This window comes from Mercenaria mercenaria, chromosome 19, assembly GCF_021730395.1.
Source record: "Mercenaria mercenaria strain notata chromosome 19, MADL_Memer_1, whole genome shotgun sequence".
Classification (NCBI taxonomy): Eukaryota; Metazoa; Mollusca; class Bivalvia; order Venerida; family Veneridae; genus Mercenaria; species Mercenaria mercenaria.
In genome coordinates, this window is record NC_069379.1 from 27,040,306 (window position 1) to 27,059,634 (window position 19,329).

General features: G+C 35.7%; 1 protein-coding gene across 3 annotated transcripts in view; it reads right to left on the minus strand.

Annotated features, from left to right (window-relative positions):
• LOC123542746 (alpha-1,3-mannosyl-glycoprotein 2-beta-N-acetylglucosaminyltransferase-like) overlaps positions 1–19,064 on the minus strand; it is a 45,850-nt gene extending 26,786 nt beyond the window's left edge. The window contains exons 1-5 of one of the 3 annotated variants that reach the window (XM_045328733.2): positions 18,803–19,064; positions 7,393–7,558; positions 5,424–5,520; positions 2,278–2,473; positions 1,449–1,563 (exon numbers count right to left, since the gene is read on the minus strand). In XM_045328733.2, the coding sequence (XP_045184668.1) occupies positions 1,449–1,563; positions 2,278–2,473; positions 5,424–5,520; positions 7,393–7,491 (507 nt within the window). In that variant the 5' untranslated portion in view covers positions 7,492–7,558; positions 18,803–19,064. Of the gene's footprint in view, positions 1–1,448; positions 1,564–2,277; positions 2,474–5,402; positions 5,521–7,392; positions 7,559–12,266; positions 12,407–18,802 lie in introns of those variants that run through there. The other 2 variants (XM_045328732.2, XM_053530871.1) reach the window with 2 other exon arrangements.
• Between the last annotated feature and the right edge of the window lie 265 nt (positions 19,065–19,329).

Sequence of the window (19,329 nt, forward strand, 5' to 3'; positions counted from 1 at the left end):
CCACACCATCTGGCGGCCATGTTTTTTGATAAATCAGTATAATTTGAACAATCTTGGTAGAGGGTAGCATAAGAACCATTTGTGTGAAATTATTTCAAATCAGACCATTGGTTTAGGCGATGTCGTTTGAAGGTTTTTTCTATTTTTAACTCTGGCAGCCCCTATGTGCAGCCAAACGGAACTGTTTGAACAACTTTGTAGAAACCCTCCCAAGGAATATCATGACCAAGTTTCATCAAAATCCATTCAGTGGTTTTGGAGGAGATGTCGTTTAAACACAAATGTTGACAATGGAAAACTTGATGGACGGACGATGGACACAGCATGATCACAATACCTCACCATAAGCACTCATTTTATCCATTTTTCAAATACAAAATGTAATTGTCTCGAATTGAAAACATCTCAATATCAAATGGCTGATATAGCAGAGGTATCAAGAAGTATATAAGTTATATGGCAAACTTTTCAATTTTTGATGGTGCAGGAACACCCTGCCCAAGGTCCCCCACCAAAACATTATATCGAGCAATATCACTGACCTTTCCTTCAGCAAGCAGGATGGCTTCCTTACATGAAACAAATCAACTCCGCAAGACACAAAATAAAGTTTGGAACCAACACTTTTTACAGCAAAGAAAAGCTTAGTTATTTGAACTCAGCAACCTTAACCACTTGGCCAGAGGGACCGGCTGAAACAAATGGCCATTTATTTATATTTTTCATTATAATATTTTTGTTGGTATTTTGGACTTCATAATTGTGTAAGACGACACATTTGAATACAGCATACCCTAACTGTTCCTGCTAGGTTTTATCAGTCAGAAAAATGTTATCTATTTTTATATATATATCAGCAATGGCTACCCTGCTTTTATAGAACTTGTCTGAAGTATTATGCCCATTAACATGGTGACAAAGTTTGAAATCTATGAACATCCCTAGGAAAAAGTCATTTGGCTTAAACTAAAACTATGAAATTTCATGCCAACAAAATCAAATGAGCCGTGCCATGAGAAAACCAACATAGTGGCTTTGCGACCAGCATGGATCCAGACCAGCCTGCGCATCCGCGCAGTCTGGTCAGGATCCATGCTGTTCGCTAACAGTTTCTCCAATTCCAATAGGCTTTAAAAGCGAACAGCATGGAGCCTGACATGAAAGAAGTCTATCTCATAGTACCTAGTACTTAAGGTACCTCTTACTCAAAGTACCTCACACCTCATATCTTATAGTATGTCACACCTCATAGTACATCACATCTCATAGTACCTTATATCTAAGAGCACCTCACAGCTCATATCTGACAGTACCTCATATCTCATATTATGTCATACCTCATAGCATGTCACATCTCAAAGTATGTCATACCTCATACCTCATAGTACCTCATCTAGCGTAAAACATACTAGTGAGTAGAAATATCATTGATGCATATTTCAACCTACTTTGATATGTATGATGCCTTTGTCAGTGACATATTTCTGTATCATTTCTGCAGTTTGTTCATGTCCACAGTCCTGACTCACAATGATGGGGAATCTTTCATCATCTGGTCTGTATCTACAAGACAAAAGCATTTTCATTTGAAAAACAACTGATTTACTAGACAGAGTAAATATTTCATATAAAATTATAAATTAGAACAGTTTCTAATGTGTATTTACTTTCATTACAAAATCCAAGCTCCTCTGTCTTGCACAACCTCTTTCTTTTTTGGTTGGTGATGGATTTAATGTTACACCAAAACAGTTATAGGTCATATGGGAACTTTCAGTATTTTTACCATTGAGGAAGACCCCAGGTGCCCCTCTGGCCATTATTTCAACAAGGGAGGCCACTTGAGAAGAACCAGAGACCTTCCATAAAGCAAGCTAGATGGCTTCATCTACGCACCAAAAAAGATTTCAAACCCAAGCTGGTGAGGAGCCAGTGATCTGAAATTGGTGTGCCAAGAATTCCCTTTATACAAACTCTGTCACATATCAATGACTTTGTGCTTACTTAAACAGCGGCGTACGTGACCAAGTGGTTATGGTCGCTGACTTCCAATCACTTGCCCCTCACCAATGTGCGTTCAATCCCCCTTGGGGCATTGAATTCTTCATGTGAGGAAGCCATCCAGCTGGCTTATTGAAGGTCGGTGGTTCTACCAAGGTGCCCACTTGTAATAAAATAATGCATACACCTGGGGTCACTTTCCTCCATGAAAGCTGGAAAGTCACCATGACAGTGTGTCAGTGTGATGTTAAACCCAACAAAAACAAACAAACTTACTTCAACACAAGATCCAGACTTCTCTGTATAGCATCAGCTCTGTTACAAGCTATCATGAGTATTGGTAGAATAACATTGTCAGCTTTCACCTTGTTATAACTCAGTTTATTTTCAAGTCCACCGGTATCATTGGGTCTCACTAATTTAGGAACAGCTTGGCTCACAACTTCATTACTTGGCTGTTTCTGTTTTTTCTCTGAAAATGGTAGACATAGGGCATATTTGTTTGTGTAAATATGAACACATTTTAAGGTGGAATAATGCACAAATATTAAATCCTTCAAGCTGCTGTACAAAAAATATTTCTCATATTTTCCTGACATATTTAGTTAATTAATATTGATCATTTCCTACTTTTGACCAAATGGATGCGCAATTTTCATGATTTTACTAACTGGACCTATGTATCCCAGGCCAGTATAACACTTTGAAAGTGCTATAAAATAATATACATTCCATTCTTCTATTTCAAGCTACTTCTATTTCACTATGACTGATACAAGATGCTGTGACATCAATTTTGTAGGCATGATATATCGTGGATTGGGCAAAAATGTCTATTTATGGGGATATGAAGTGGCAGATATCAACTTTTTAACACATTAAATTGAATTAGAGTTTTAGTTCTTCAGTGGGATTTAATATTACTTTTCAACATCGCATTTTTCAACTTCCCATTTTTAAGTAATTCAAGGACCATAACTCCAGAAATATTTTTGAGGATCCAGATGGTAATCAAACTTCGCTGAGATATTATACCCATAAATACTGTAACTGAGTTTTGTGGGCCCTGGATAAGAACTAATCAAGACAGACCGTGGACACTGTCAATTTTCACAATTTTGAGTAATTCAAGGGCCATAACTCTAGAGTCGCTGAGACAATCTAGTTGTTATTGAACTTGGCAGAGACATAACACCCATAAAACATTGTCACCAAGTTTGGTGAACACTGGATAAGAACTGCATAAGTCAAAGAGCTGAAATCTTCAGCAGAGGCACCAGGTACACATGTTCCTGCATGTTTTGTTTCACAGGTGTTAAAAAGAGGTATCACTCAAAAGATAATAAATGGACATGAAAGTCCCAAAAATAATTATGGACATGTCCCCTTTAAGTTGATTATGTATATATCTTGTTTCACTTTTACGGGATAAAACCAGTAGAAGGAGTTGAGAATAGAAGGAAGTGTGACACACAGACTGAGGGACAGTTCAAACACTACAGAACTCCCAGGTATTTGACACTGGGGGCATAAAAAAAAGGGCATTCTCATCAGGACTTACAGTCAAACCTGCACTAAAGACCATCTCCCAAAATAGCCACTACTATAGAACCTGTTTATAAAGGTAACTATTTTCTCTTCCCATCTGATCAAAGGAAGTGTAAATTTATGTGTTGAGAGAGCACCTGTCAATGAAATCCGCATTTTTATTTGTCAATGGTAGTCTTTACAGACAGGGTTCACTGTATTTGAAAGCCTTTTTTCAAGAGAACTGATGCTAGTAATATTTTTTGAGTCCGAATTCTTCAGTTAGTATTATTGTTACAGTAAAAATCTGTATTAAGCAGTCAGAAGAAAAATAATCTGCTGTATCAGGCAGTGGCTGTTAAAGACAGGTTGAAATTAGAACAAAATGTCAATTTGGGAGGTAAACTGACTGGCTGGTTAAGGCAAGTGGCTGTTTAATAGAGCTGGCCACTAAGACAGGTTCAACTGTATTTCATATGTCATACAAGTTTTTTGTAACTACTGTCTAGAACTCACTATGTGACTTTATTTCATACAAATGAAATGACATTTATTTATTTATATAAATAATAATATTAGAAGCATACCACTTTTATGTCAATGTGCACTATGCCCCATTTTATGCTTTATCAATGAAATTTATGGCAATATCTTTAAATTCAATGACATGAGAATTCACAAATGTTATCATATCAGTAGAAGATAATTTCTTCATGTTTAGGTAAACCAGAGGTCATTGTGCAAGTTTGTATATCCGTAAACACAAAGGGCATTTGGAAAAGTAAATATCAAGTCAATTGGTAAGAAGGCTTACAAACTGATACTTATCTTCAATCATTAAAATGATAAATGCCAAACAGCAAATAAGTGCCTTTAAAATGTAAAGATAAAAATGTTCCGAATTTTTCATAAAATTTACCTGTCTTCTGTCTTAAGGTGTGTGTTTTTTGAAAGCTATTTTTTTTTCTTCTACAAATAAAGCCTAACATTTCGTCAACAGTGATGCAGTTACACAGAAAACACCGAGGCAATGTGGTGTTTTTTACAGTGTAGTAAAATGGTAAAACAGAACTATTCCTTTTTTTTAAACACAACCCTTGGTAGACTAGTAGTATGTCAGATACATATTTAGCAATTAACACATGTTAAGTTCTAGCAATACCATTTTGACGTAACATTTTTCTATATGGGCTTACTGACCCAATTCCCACTTGCATGCATGCACACTTTCACAAGAAATTTGTACAGTAAAACAAAAGATTATCTGAATTTAACAATATTTCAGTCATATAGAAACAAGTTAGTTCATCATTTATGAAACAAGAGCTGTCACTAATGGTGACAAATGCCCCCGCAGCGCCTTGACCTTTGACTTGGTGACCATGACCTTTGACCTGGTGACCCCAAAGTCAATAGCGGTCGTTTACTCAATAAGTACTATCAGCATGTGAAGTTCGAAGTTCCTTGGTGCAGTGGTTCGCGAGTAAAATGCCTTCATGCAAAAAGTTAACGTTGTGACGAACGAACGAATAGACGGACAGTTGAAAACTAATAGGCATAAAAATATTTCAGATATGCAGGAAGAGTTATATAGTTAACAATAGAGTTAGCTAACCATTTGTGTAAGGTATTTCAGTTATGTTATGTTACTAGAGTTAGTCCACCATTTGTTTAAACTGTATCATTTATGAAGCTAATTTTAAGTTAGTTAACCATTAGTTTTGTGTAAAAACTGTTCAGATATGTAGCTTCATACAGATAACATCTCATCTACATGGTCAAGTTTTTGTTTTTAGGAACACATCAGATGCCTGCCAGTATACGCACGATATAACACATATCACAGACAAATTTAAATACAACATCCACTCTACCTGTCTCATCCCTCAACTTACGAAGATCCTGTAAAATTTTCTCATTTTCTTTGATTTGCAGAACAATTTGGTCTTGAAGGTCATTCAACCTGACCTTGACATCTCCATGGTGATGATGCTAGAATATAAGAGAGGAAATATCATGATCAGTAATTAGTTTTTTTCCATGATTTTCAAAACATGGCCTATACTATTAAAAATACCTTTCACATCGTTAATGTTTAACAGCAACATTTTCGTAAAATAAAATACTTTTGGTTCAGTGGTATTTATTAGTGGTTTCAGATAAATTCAATAAAGATTTACAAGAAAAGGTGGGAAATTTCTAGAAAAATAGCAAAAATGTCACTACATACATGTATAATACTTCAATTTCAATAACACTTTAAAATCTGCTGACATCTACATGCAGAATCATGTCTTTTTGACTCGGTTACCAGGGTAACATACAACAGCACGTTCCAGATCAGAAACAAGATGACCTACATTGGTATCCCTTGAACTGCTAATCAGACTAACATAGATAATACCTTAGCGTATTCTAGGTAAACTAGAATGTACCTGTAGGACAGAGGGTGTGTCCCCACAGGTACATTTGTCACAAATAGAGGCAATAATTCAAATGTTTGCATTCCTAAGGGTGTATAGCCTCAAACATTTTATAACAAGACCTGTCCGTAAGACAGCGCTCTCAACTTTTCTCAGTGCTTGACTCTAAATTAGAGCTTTGCCAGTAAAAAAAAATCCAAGTTAATAATGGACATATCTCTGTCAAAATTCAAATCAGAGTTATGGGAATTGTGTCTCCTTGTGTAGACATTGATAGTAAATAACTATTTTGAGTTTCAAGTCAAAAGCTTTCACAGTAACAGAGATATTTGACTTTATCAAAAACTTTAACTAAAAATTCTAAGTTAAAAATGGGCATAATTCTGTCAAAATTTAAATCAAAATTATGGGAATTGTGTCTCCTGGTGTAGACTTTGATAGTAAATAACTATTTTGAGTTTGAAGTCAAAAGCTTCAATAGTAACAGAGATATTTGACTTTATCAAAAATTTTAACAAAAAATTCTAAGTTAAAAAGGGGCATAATTCTGTCAAAATTCAATCAGAGTTATGGGGATTGTTCCTCCTGGTGTAGACTTTGATGGTAAATAAGTATTATAAGTTTGAAGTCAATAGCTTTGATAGTAACAGAGATATTTTACTTTATCAAAAACTTTAACCAAAAATTCTAAGTTAAAAAGGGGCATAATTCTGTCAAAATTCAAAATCAGAGTTATGGGGATTGTTTCTCCTGGTGTAAACTTTGATAGTAAGTAACTAGTTTAAGTTTCAAGTCAATAGCTTTGATAGTAACAGAGATATTTTACTTTATCAAAAACTTTAACCAATGCCGACGCCGACACCGGGCTGCATGCAATAGCTCTTTCCTTTTTCTTCGAAAAGTCGAGCTAAAAAGGATTCATTATTCTAGGCCATATACTTTTCGAGCTGTGAGCATCGCACACACAAAAAAATCTATTTTGGCTATTTCAACGGCAGTAACTCTGTAACTAGTATTAAAATCTCAAGGGAATGCCAAGTGTGTAAGGTCACATCATGATAAAGACTCATGCAAGGTTTAAACAATTTATATGAAATACTTTTTGAGCTAGGTTCGTCATTAGGTGAAAATGCGCATTTTTTTAAAAACTTTTTCAGGGGCCTTTACTCTAGAAATAGGGTGCAGAGCCAGATGAAAAATAGGAGGTGCGCAAGTTCATATCATGATAAAGACTCATGCAAGGTTTCATCAAACAATTATTTAGCTAGGCGCGTCACAAACTTTTTTCGGACAGAGGGACTGACGCACTGACATCTGCAAGGATAAGATCAAATTTATATGCCCCCTCCACTCTGTGTTGGGGGGCACAAAAACAAGACAATTTAACTCTGTATTTTTATAACGAGGCTGCCAGGGTAACATGAATTAGCACATAACCTACCTCTGGATTTTGTGGCTTGGTTACCAGGGTAACATACATCAGCATGTTCCAGGTGAGGAACATCACCACCACAAAGAAGATGATATGTTTACGTCTCATTCTGTCAAACTGTTTCCAGAGATCCAATACTTCTCTAACACAATCTTGTATCCATTGGTTCACTTTTCTGGAAAATAAATAATAATCACTGTACAAGAATTTTCAGGTTTAATACTCCAGAGCTAATATATAATTCATTTGAGCCGCGCCATGAGAAAACCAACATAGTGGCTTTGTGACCAGCATGGATCCAGACGAGCCTGCGCATCCGCGCAGTCTGATCAGGATCCATGCTGTTCGCTTTCAAAGCCTATTGGAATTAAAGAAACTGTTAGCGAACAGTATGGATCCTGACCAGACTGCGCGGATGAGCAGAATGGTTTGGATCCATGCAGGTCACAAAGCCACTATGTTGGTTTTCTCATGGCGCAGCTCATTAAGTAGTTACATCAAATTTATGAAATGAAACATCTTATGAGGAAACATTTCTAGGAAGACAGAAATCTGAGAATTAATTAAAAAAGAATAATATCTTACTGAAAGGAAATATTCTTCTTGCCTACCATGCGGGAAAAGACAAAGTTATCCGGGTAGGAGATCACCTTATCTTTTTCCTTGGGAAAACAGAAGCCACACATGCACATACTGCTGTCATATTTTGAAGTCAAATTATGATGTCACAGTGTACAAGCGATTTTTAATTTACAATATCTTTGAAAATGATTCAATAATAGTAACGGTAGTCAAGAACAAGAGCACCGCCTTGCGGGTGCTGACCTCATCTATTTTGTTTGTGTAATAAAAGTTTCCTACCATGATTTTTAAGTCTAAAAAGGCCATCTTTGCAAAAAGCAGGATGGAGTTATTTTCGAATGTACAAGTCCACTTATGATGGTGAAAAACTGTTGCAAGTTTAAGCAATAGCTTTGATAGTTATGAGAAAAGTTTGACTTTATCAAAAATATAAACCCAAAGAAAATGATTTTTCAAAAGGGGCAATAATTATTGCAAAAACAGATGGAGTTATGCTCTTGTGTACAGTCAGCTTATGATGGTGAAAAGTGTTGCAAGTTTCAAGCAATAGCTTTGATAGTTTAAGAGAAAAACTTGACCTAAATAAACTTAACCAAAAATCTGATATTTTCTAAGTCCAAAAGGGCATAAATCTTGCAAAATCAGGACAGAGTTATGTTTTTGCTATACAGGGTCAACTTATGATGTGAACAAGTTTGCAAGTTTTAAAGCAATAGCTTTGATATTTTAGGATAAAGCTGACCTTACAATAAAACTTAACCAAGCAAACTGATTTTATAAGTCTTAAGGCCATAATTTCTTGCAAAAGCAAGATGGAGTATGTCTTGATGTACAGGCTGCTTTTGAGTGTGTGAACAAATTTTTTCAATTTCAACGCATAGCTTTGAAGTTTAGGAGAAAAGTGACCTAAACATAAAACTTAAAACCAAGAATCTGATACTTTTCTAATTTACAAAAGGGGCCATATCTTGCAAAAAGCATTTGGAGTTATGTTTCTTGTAACAGGTGCAGCTTATAATAGGTGAACAAGTATTCCAAGTTTCAAGCAATAGCTTTGATAGTAAGGAAATAAGCTGACCTAACATAAAACTTAACAGGCAACTGCGACGCAGACCGAAGGACCGACAACCCCTCAAGTGATGACAATAACTCATCATTTTTTTTCAAAAAATCAGATGAGCTAAAAATGACAGGGTTTTTGCATATCTAAGGGACAATGTATAATGGAAAACTGAACATTAGCGAGGTTTTCTATTCACATGTTGTCCGTAGGGTTGGGAAAACATCTGCCTTACGAAGGCCAGCATGTAAAGTTTTTGTATAGGCCTTTGCTCTGTAGTGTTGTTAAAAAGTTGCTATTCTGAATTAATGGTACAACTTAATTCTATATTTCAATGCTGATTTCTACAGAAAATTGTACAGAACAATCTCTGTCACTGACACCTCGGAATAGCAGATAATTCCTTTTTAAATACTGTAAAATCTGGTATACGCTTATAATAATTTTAGTGACACTTTTATGCACCTATTTTTGATATGCACTTATACTTAATCCAAAACTATGCGCTTATATTTTATATCCGCTTATAGACAAGCCGTGTGCTCCTATGAATATTGACAGTGCTTACCTTGTTTGAAAAAAAAAAAATGAAAGTAAAACATGGTCATGGACATGCTCAGTGAAACACTTCCTTTTACTGCATAGGCCCACAGTATTTATACATAATGGAAGCATAATGAACTACATTTGCAAATAATGTTCAACCTCTCGGACCATTCAATAATTGTTCAACACTAACTTCACTAAGATTGTAGCATTTCATCCATATTCTTTTCACAGATTTACAAAAGAATGACAAACTGTTAAGACAACGCAAACAATTTTTCTGGTATTCAAACTTTTATTTTCATTTACTGAAAACATTTTCTATTCAAAAAGCATGATTATCGTAAACAATTATCATTTTATCAGACAACAGACATTAAAATCTTTTAACACCCATCGGCTATTCAACAGGTAAGAACACTTGTCACCTGTGTTTATCATTTTATGATAAACAATTATCATGGTATAATACTGTTTATTATGTATTTTTGCTGCATCGGTTGTTTGTTTATCAGTAATTGGATATGCACCTACTTTCAAGACAAAATTATGGTAAGGGCATGACATGCAATTATTATCCCTAAAGGAACTAGAGCTATCACTAAAGGTGATGAATGTACCCCCCCCCCCCCCCCCCCCACCCCCGCATGCACTGACACAGTACATTGCAATTTGACACACACAAGATTGCATAATTATGTGGACTGTATGTATATAGACTGTATGTATACAGTATAGTAACAAAAAAAAAAAACAAAGTTCCATAACTATGCAGAATATTTATCTAAAAGAATGTAAGATGCACCATGCACAACTAGGGTTGGTACTGATCACTTGTGTGAAGTTTCATTAAATTGTGTGCAAGGGTTTGGTAGATTAGGCATGCACAAGATTGCATGTGCAGACTGTATGTATATAGTATGTTAATAAGAAACAAAGTCCCATAACTCTGCAATTTTTGTCGCTGAAAGAACCTAACATGCACCATGCACAACTAGGGTTGGTACTGATCACTTGTGTGAAGTTTCATTAAATTGTGTCAAGGGGATGAGGAGAGATGGTGCGCACAAGATTGTGTCTATGTATATAGTATAGTAACGAAAAAACAAAGTCCCATAACTCTGCAAATCTTTTTTCTTAAAGAACTTAACATGCGCCATGCACAACTACTGTTGTTACTGATCACTTGTGTGAAGTTTCATTAAATTGTGTCAAGGGGATGAGGAGAGATGGTGCGCACAAGATTGTGTCTATGTATATAGTATACTGTATAGTAACAAAAAAAAACAAAGTCCCATAACTCTGCAAATTTTTTTTCTAAAAGAACCTAACATGCCCCATGCACAACTACTGTTGGTACTGATCACTTGTGTGAAGTTTCATTAAATTGTGTCAAGGGGATGAGGAGAGATGGTGCGCACAAGATTGTGTCTATGTATATAGTATAGTAACAAAAAAACAAAGTCCCATAACTCAGCAAATTTTTTTTCTAAAAGAACCTAACATGCCCCATGCACAACTACTGTTAGTACTGATCACTTGTGTGAAGTTTCATTAAATTCTGTCAAGGGGATAAGGAGAGATGGTGCGCACAAGATTGCATCTACGGACAGATGGACAGACAGACACGGACAGACAGACAACCAGAAACCAGTATAACCCCCCTTACAACTTTGTTGTCGGGGGGTACAATAACAGTAAGGCTGTATACGCTTACTTTTGATATGCGCTTAATTTCGAATATGCGCTTATTTACCAGATCCTACAGTATATCTTGGAGTCTTGATATTTCCTTCAATGTATCTTTACAACCTTGGTATTTACTTCAATATATCATATGTGAGTTTAGCATATATTTCCTTTGATATATCTGGCATTTGTACGTTTCAAAATTTGATATAAAACAGATGGGAACTGGTTTATTTTTGAAAAACTGTAGTACATAGTACTTTCTAAAATACAAAATAGTTTACCAAAACCAAGTAACAGTTGAATACCTTTTCCATAATGACATACATGTTCATTGAGTATACTGCTAAAAGATGCTAAATACTTGAAGTCCTGTTATACTTAATTTAATAAGCTCAGTGGGGTTTTAAGTCACACCAATATAATTTAGGTGATATGGCCACATTCCAGCTGGAGGATCAGTATTGTGTATGTTTAGGTTTAGCATCCTCTTCAACAATTTTACAGTCATATCAGTGACAGTGTCTACCTGTAGCAGTGAGCACAATGCCCAACTTTATAGAGCTGCCTCCCTAAAATATCACGCCATAGACACGTGACATGATAACCCAGTCACATTACATTCATGATTACAGACACTAGGCAGACCACTTCTTGTATCATCCTCTTAATGGTAAACGCAAGGTAATGAAACTACTAATGGCACTTTGCACGTCTTTGGTACAAAGCGGCCAGTGTGCCAGGACATCCCTCACCTAAAGCTGGCCCTCTATCACTAGGCTACCAAGGCAGTTATAATGATGGAGAAAGACCAGTGGTGCTTGTCATGGCGACTGGAATTATTTCAGACACAGAAAGGCATTTACGTAGATCCACCAACCTTCAGTCAGCCAGATCTAAACAAAACTCAAACCCTCAAGGAATGATTCGAAATCAGTTACCTTGACCACTTGGCTGTGTGTACAACTTGTTCAAATAAAGGTTTTCAAAAAAGAAAACAACTCACATGAACTATTCCAATACCAAAACCTTATTGACATTGTTGAACTTAAATCTAATCCAAAACTGCTCTTATCAAATCCTCACTGATAGCAAATAAAACACTACAATAAACTTGATAAGTATGATAAATGAGTTGTTTTCACCTGCATTTTACATGCATTTTCAACTGCATGAAACAGACTGTCAAAACTTGATTAATGTCCAGTAACACTGAAACTTTAAATTAAACAAACATTGCCTAGGGGGTTTAAGTCGAACAGAATACACTGATCATGCTTCCTGGATATACATGTACATGCAAATCTGATCAACAGAATATGAATATATTTACATAAATTAGGTCTAAAGATGACCTAAGGATTTACAGTTTGTTTTTTTTTATCAAGTGGCATAATGCTAATTATGAACAATAAACAAAGTTTCAACTAAAAAATCTGTTTACGGCATATACCTTGTAAACAAGACCTGTCGGAAGGACTGCACTCTTAACCAAGAGAAATTCTGAAATCAGTATTAGTGTGACTGAGGAATGTAAAAAGAAGGGGGGTGAGTAGTAACAGGAGGGGAAGAAGGGTAGGTGCTGAAGTATAAGGGAATCTAGGAAACAATATCAGTTGGAGTGAGAAATGTACAAAGTAGATAATAATTAGATTATATACATGTAAGAAGATTTTTTTTGGGGGGGTGGGGGGGTGCAAGGAGTGGCTGGAGTGGGATTGGGGAAGGGGAGTGTGGAATGGGGGTGGACGCTGGAGGCTGTATGTATATGATAGAGTTTAACTAACAATATAGGGTATTATTTAGTGTGAAGATTTTTTTTCTGTCGTTATTGTTTATTTGTACGAGGGGTTGGGGAGTTGGGGAGGTGGGCAGATGGGGTACAAAAATACACCATAAAACTTTGACCTCCACTATTACAATATTCAACCCTGTGATCTTGATCTTTAAGGCACTTGACCCTAAGCTAAAAGTTATCTGCCCTTTACTATCATCAATCCTTCTATTTGGTTCCACGCTTACAGAGGCAGTCGTTAGGAAAATACAGTAAAAATGAGCAGTTTCTCATAAAAATTTTAATCAGAACTATTACGGGAACTACATTTGATCCCCAGTGACCTTAACCTTTAGAATACCTGCCCCATGACTACATGTACTTATGTGAAGTCGGAAGGTAACATGTGCGGAATAGTTAAGGAGAAACAAGAGAAACTGGAAAGCTTGCCATAAAACTTTAACCTGAATGGAATAGGGAGACCAACCCCGGGGCGAGTATTACAGTCCTGCCTTTTCTTCGAATAGCTGAGCTAAAAATAGTACCTTATATATCAAATGTGTAGCAGAATTAATGGTGATATATCCTGTTACAGATTTCTTACCACAATATTCCTTTGAATTTCAATATATGTACATTATATACAGGCTAAAAAATGCAAAATTTGTCTTATCATCTGACATGTCAGGCAAATTTTGAAGTCTGTGCCTTCTTGAAATATCTCAGACAAGAAACCAGACATTTACATAACTAACCATACATTCCAAAACGGCAAAATAATTATTTCTCTTGATGAACAAGTATGCCCACGGGCAGAATGTCGAGCCCGCCAGCTGTCTAAGTGTGACATTGACCTTAGACCTAGGGACTGGTTCTTGCACATGACACTCCATCTCATAATGGTGAATATTCATGCCAAGTTACATCAAAATCCCACCATGCATGAAGAAGAAATGCTCTGGACAAAGTTCAATTTGACCTTTGACCTCCAACTGTGACCTTGACCTTTGAGATGGGAACATGGGTTTGTGCATGGCATTTCTTCTCACTGAGGTTGACCAATTCATGCAAGATTGGTCCATGCATGTAAAAGTTATCGTCTGGACAAAATTGGATGGACACACCCACGCACATACACCAATCCACCAAAAGTGACGAGTAAGTAACGTTCACCACAAGTGGGTTAGACAAAAATGTAATAAATCTTTTGACTTATCAGTTACTGTAAATAACTGCCAACCTTAGAATGTCTTTTGTTATTGAATATAAACTTTATGAATCATAAAAATACCAGTCAGAGAAATTTTCTTTTGGTCAGACTATAACTGTAACTTTCTCTGACAGAATGTCAAACAATCAGTTCCAAACAAGTGGTAGGCTTATTTATAAAAGGAGAACTAACCAAAATTTCATCCTTAAACACTTATTGATGAGGAAAAATATTTCAATGGAAAACAATTAAATGATTTTGAAAAATACATACAGAAAATTAACAACAGGAAGGTCTTTTTCCTGTGCTTTAATTTTCATACTTAAACCTTACCCTACTGAATTTCTATAATGAACTTGTCCATCTTTCAATTTGGACAGTACCAATACTGATAAATGGGGTGATATAATAAATGGGGTGACTACCAAAAAGATACTGACTAAATGAACAGTGCAGATCATGATCAGGATGTGGAGGCTGATTATGATCTACACTGGTCGCAAAGGCAGAATCAATCAGGTCTAGCATGGTAAGGGTTAAGAATTTAATTCCAAACTTCAATTTTGTCTGAACTACTTGGTAACTAAATACTAAATTGAAAATCCTTATTTCCAGAATTCTAACAGAACTATTTGAATCATTAGAACTATGGTTATTCTGAATAATTTAATCCCAGATACATATATGTTACCTACTTCTGGCAACATACCTATAGCAATTAAGGAGCAAAGATTGAAGATGTCACTGTTAATTATAATACCTTCTAAGCAGAGGGTTGCAGAATGGATGCTTTGGTCACAAGATTTTTGACAGATATTAGAGTAATAGAGTATGCTAATATATCCTTAATAACCTTTAGCCTGTTGCCAGCATCAGGGCTTGAGCTAGGGAGCGACTTGAGCGAAATAGTCGCTTTGTAGCTCCCCACCTCGCTCTAATCTAACATCAAAGCGAAATTCAAGTCGCCCGATTTTTGTATCCACACTCCTCCAGTTATCCGCTATCGGCCTGTTGACACTTGACTGTAATACATGATGGCATAATTTAAGCTCCGCCTACTTCAGATTACGGAGAAGTGCGAAGGTGACACTTGTTTTGTAAACTGACTGTTGATAAACAAAGCAGTAGGGATTTATATTACATAAGCTTCCACATTATTTTTTGACCATTAGAAAGTTTCTTACCGTGTTTAGCTCGAGTAATTTCCTTAAATCCACGTAATTTTACTCGTATTTTTCAAAACCCAAACTTTAGAAACATAATATTATCACTGACACTTTCTGTGACTAAAATAACGTAACTGAAGCTTACGCAGATTTTTGGCACCTGTCATCAGAAACTGGGTAAAACCTGTTTGACAACTGTTTCTTTTAATGTGTGCCGACACCAGCGTATCATAGAGACACCAGAAGATCAAAGAAGATGTGTATTCCGTGTGATGTCATAGTGATGTCACTGCTATTGACATGTATTTAATTCACATACTTGTTATTTAAAGTGACTGACTTTGAGTGCAATAGCACTGGGAGCTTGATTTTTTTTGCAGATATGGAATTAACTTTTTTTAATCATGTTAATTGTATTCATATTTAAAGGGTTTTCTTGGTTTGGACAATCATTGCAAGAGTGAAAAAAACTTGAATTTGCAGTTTAATCACATTAGATTCACAAGGTTAAGAAAACAGAATCACTGACATTTTCAGTGAATTTGTTATTTAATTACTTTAAATTAATAGACTTTGTAAACAAAGACAGGGAATAATAAAAAAGTAATGTTAGGGAGAAGTCACTTCTCCCTCAGGTAAGATTAGGGAGAAGTGGAGAGATTTTAGCATATTTAGTTCCTTTTTCAGCTTGCATGTCATGGTGCTAAAATCTTTCAACGTTTTCCCTAAAATCTCGCCACTTCTCCCTAAAATCTCTCCACTTCTCCCTAATCTTACCTGAGGGAGAAGTGACTTCTCCCTAAAATCTTAGCATAGCTTAAGCCCTGAGCATTGCGGCAAGTGCTGACAAAGATCATGGTTTGCACTGTTCACTAGTCAGTCAGTAAATTTTCTGTGAACACCCCTTTGAATCATAAATGGAACTGCCCAAATTGAATGATAAAGCAGTCTACTTTAGAAATTTAGCAGGGTAAAGGTTATGATGCCTAGATAGGTAAATTTTATTTACCGTCGCTTTGTGAAACAATTAACATAAGCTCTGTATGTAGAGCTTTTGAGCGAAGCCTAGATCATGTGCATGAAGTGCTATTTTGTTCTACATAAATGGATGAGAAACATGCACAGACTTTTTCATCTTTTCTCATGCCCTCATCTAAGAAGTTTTTAAAAAATAATCTATATGTCCTCTTCAAATTTATTATGTACTTGTATCAGTTTCCATCAGCCTCCAAATACATCCCTTCAATAATACAGTGCTTTTTTCCATTTTCCAAGGCCCCATTCCCTCTCTAAAAGGCATCATTATGTTATATTTAAATGTTGTCCAGGCAATAGATTTAGTAATCATTTACAATTAACAAACTTGATTCTGGGATGAATACCTCACATCAGTCTCAATCAATCCGACACAAATACTTCTTCAGAGATGGATGGTTACTAAAAGGTCAAGTGTATATTATAGGAAGTGCATGTGTCTAGGGGTACGGATCCATACCTCTAGAACCTGTACAGATCCGTACCTCTAGACAATCCTGATAGGGGTTTTCTAGGGCAGGCCTTTTTTTAAGCTGATTTTAGGGCCGAAATTCGGCCCCATTCCCCAGTCTAAAAAGTATACTTTTTTCCCCACCTTGGCCAAAAATTCCCCATGCAAAAAAAAATGAAATTAGTTTTGATTTTCAGTCCTGATTTTAACCAGTTTTCAGCAAATATATTCCTCCAAACAATGATCTCGCGACGTAAATTTCCCCTCCAAAAGGGACCTGGTACCCTTCCCCAAATTTACAAAAAAAGGGCTGTAGGGGTACAGACCTCCGATTTTCTAGAGATTAAGGGTCATTTTACATTTCAAATTTTGTTGAAAATGATATAACAAATAAGACTTCATCAGAATTCACCTTAAACTTGGATCTAAATGGTCTACAGATAACAACGTTCACCCGATTTGTTACATTTTCTTTCGAAAAGTAAATAACCGAGGAACACAAAAAAAACATGAGGATTCCAACTGGCAGAAAAAAAGATGTAAAGATTAAACAAAATAATGTTAAACATGTTGGGGAAAAAACTATTTTTAATGATAATTAACCTTTAGGGTATTTATGTTTTCCACACATTTGGTAGCCGTTACGAGATACAAGGGCCGTTTTCACAAACAGTTTCTTTTACTTAATGTCGGTTAGTTGATTATTAAACAATCAGTTTGGTGCCGATTATCATTATATTTTGTTAAATAACAAAATAAATTTGTGCATATTATTATGCTTAATTCATTTTTTCCTGCTGAATTCAAAATATAATTCATTTACGGGTTACATGCACTCATTTAATAATATATGTTATCCACAGTTTATTTTACAACAAGCTAATCGGCACGGAACAGTGTATTCATTTGGAGTTCCTCGGCTATTTAGGTTTTGAAAGAGAAGGTAAACAATCGGTGAACGCTGGTATCTGTAAACCATTTAGACCCAACTTTTAAGTGAACACTGGTTAAGTCTTATTTTTCATTTCATTTTCAACAAAATTTAAAATATACATAACCCAAAATCTCTAGAAAAAGGAAGTCCGTACCCCTAGAAAACCCCTTACTGATCTGTCTAGAGGTACGGATCCACACCCCTAAACACTTCCAATATTCAAAGAGCTATAAAAATAAATAGATTGGCAACTTGAAAGGCATATAGAGCAAATCTCGCCAACCTCCCGTGACAAAAAAACGAGATCTCGTTACCGGAAGTGGCGCTTTCTCCACGCGCCATTTTGTATGCGAAAGCAATTATTCATCGGTAAAATAATTAACACCGTATGACCACGCTTCTTTCGATGGCAAAAAAAACCCTGTACTTCGTGTCTTAAGACCATTTCTCATTAAACTAATTTTGTTTTAGAAGCTAACATGTATTTTAAATGTAGTTTTAAAGGTACAAGTTGTAACTCCATGCTCGCCGATGTTTGTTTTTAGTAAAATAACGCTGAATCACGCTCTGACACGAGCTCACATGAGATTACAGCCAGTTGCCATTCTGTGTATTTTATACTTCTTTGCAATATTATAAGGGAATATACTCAAAATAATGGCATCACTTTTACTAAGTTAACTAAATTAAGAGGAAAACTATTTTTCCAGGTGCAGTTTAGGACAATTAAAATCACCACTATACAGTACAATTATATACTTTTTTTCATTACTGACAGACAGACACAAATTCGCTCACGAATTTTGCAAGTGTTCGTTTGGTTCGAGTATCTTTGAGTACGATACACATTCTGTTTAGCAAGAAATATACCGATTTTTGTTTACGAAATAATTTGTGTATGCTACTCATGGACTTATTTACAGAAATGTAAATTTACACTGCTTAGAGGAGGAACTGGAGAATATTCATTACCTATTATCATATTAACATACGCTTAATCATTCAGGCCTTTGCACTGCTGTCAAAATGTTTCGTCCCCATTTTGTTGGCAAGATTTTATCTCGCGAGATTGCACGTGACTTTCGTTTTCAACACTGTTGAGGTCTGTATTTGGCTTTTAATCAAAGGAGTGAAAATAAAAGCAAAGAATTAAATGCACTGCCATAGATATAATCATCATGTAGATTCTCTAGATTATATCAAGAAAATAAAACTTATTCTCCTGAATATTTGTGACTTCGTTTAAGTGACGTTAAATCCCGTCCGGAACGTCTAGAGTGTACGGTGTAGGCTTAAATGTACTAAAGTGTGGGAAAAGTAGAGGTTGAAGGATTCTTCTTTGTTTCATATAAAACGGCAACATCCGGTCATCTCTTTCTTTTTCTAGATACTACATTCCTTCATCACTTTGAAGATTATGTGCAGGCGCTGAATAATTTTTTAAGTGTTTTAAAGAGCCACTCGATAAAACTTTCCAAATTTTATATCATTAAAACTTT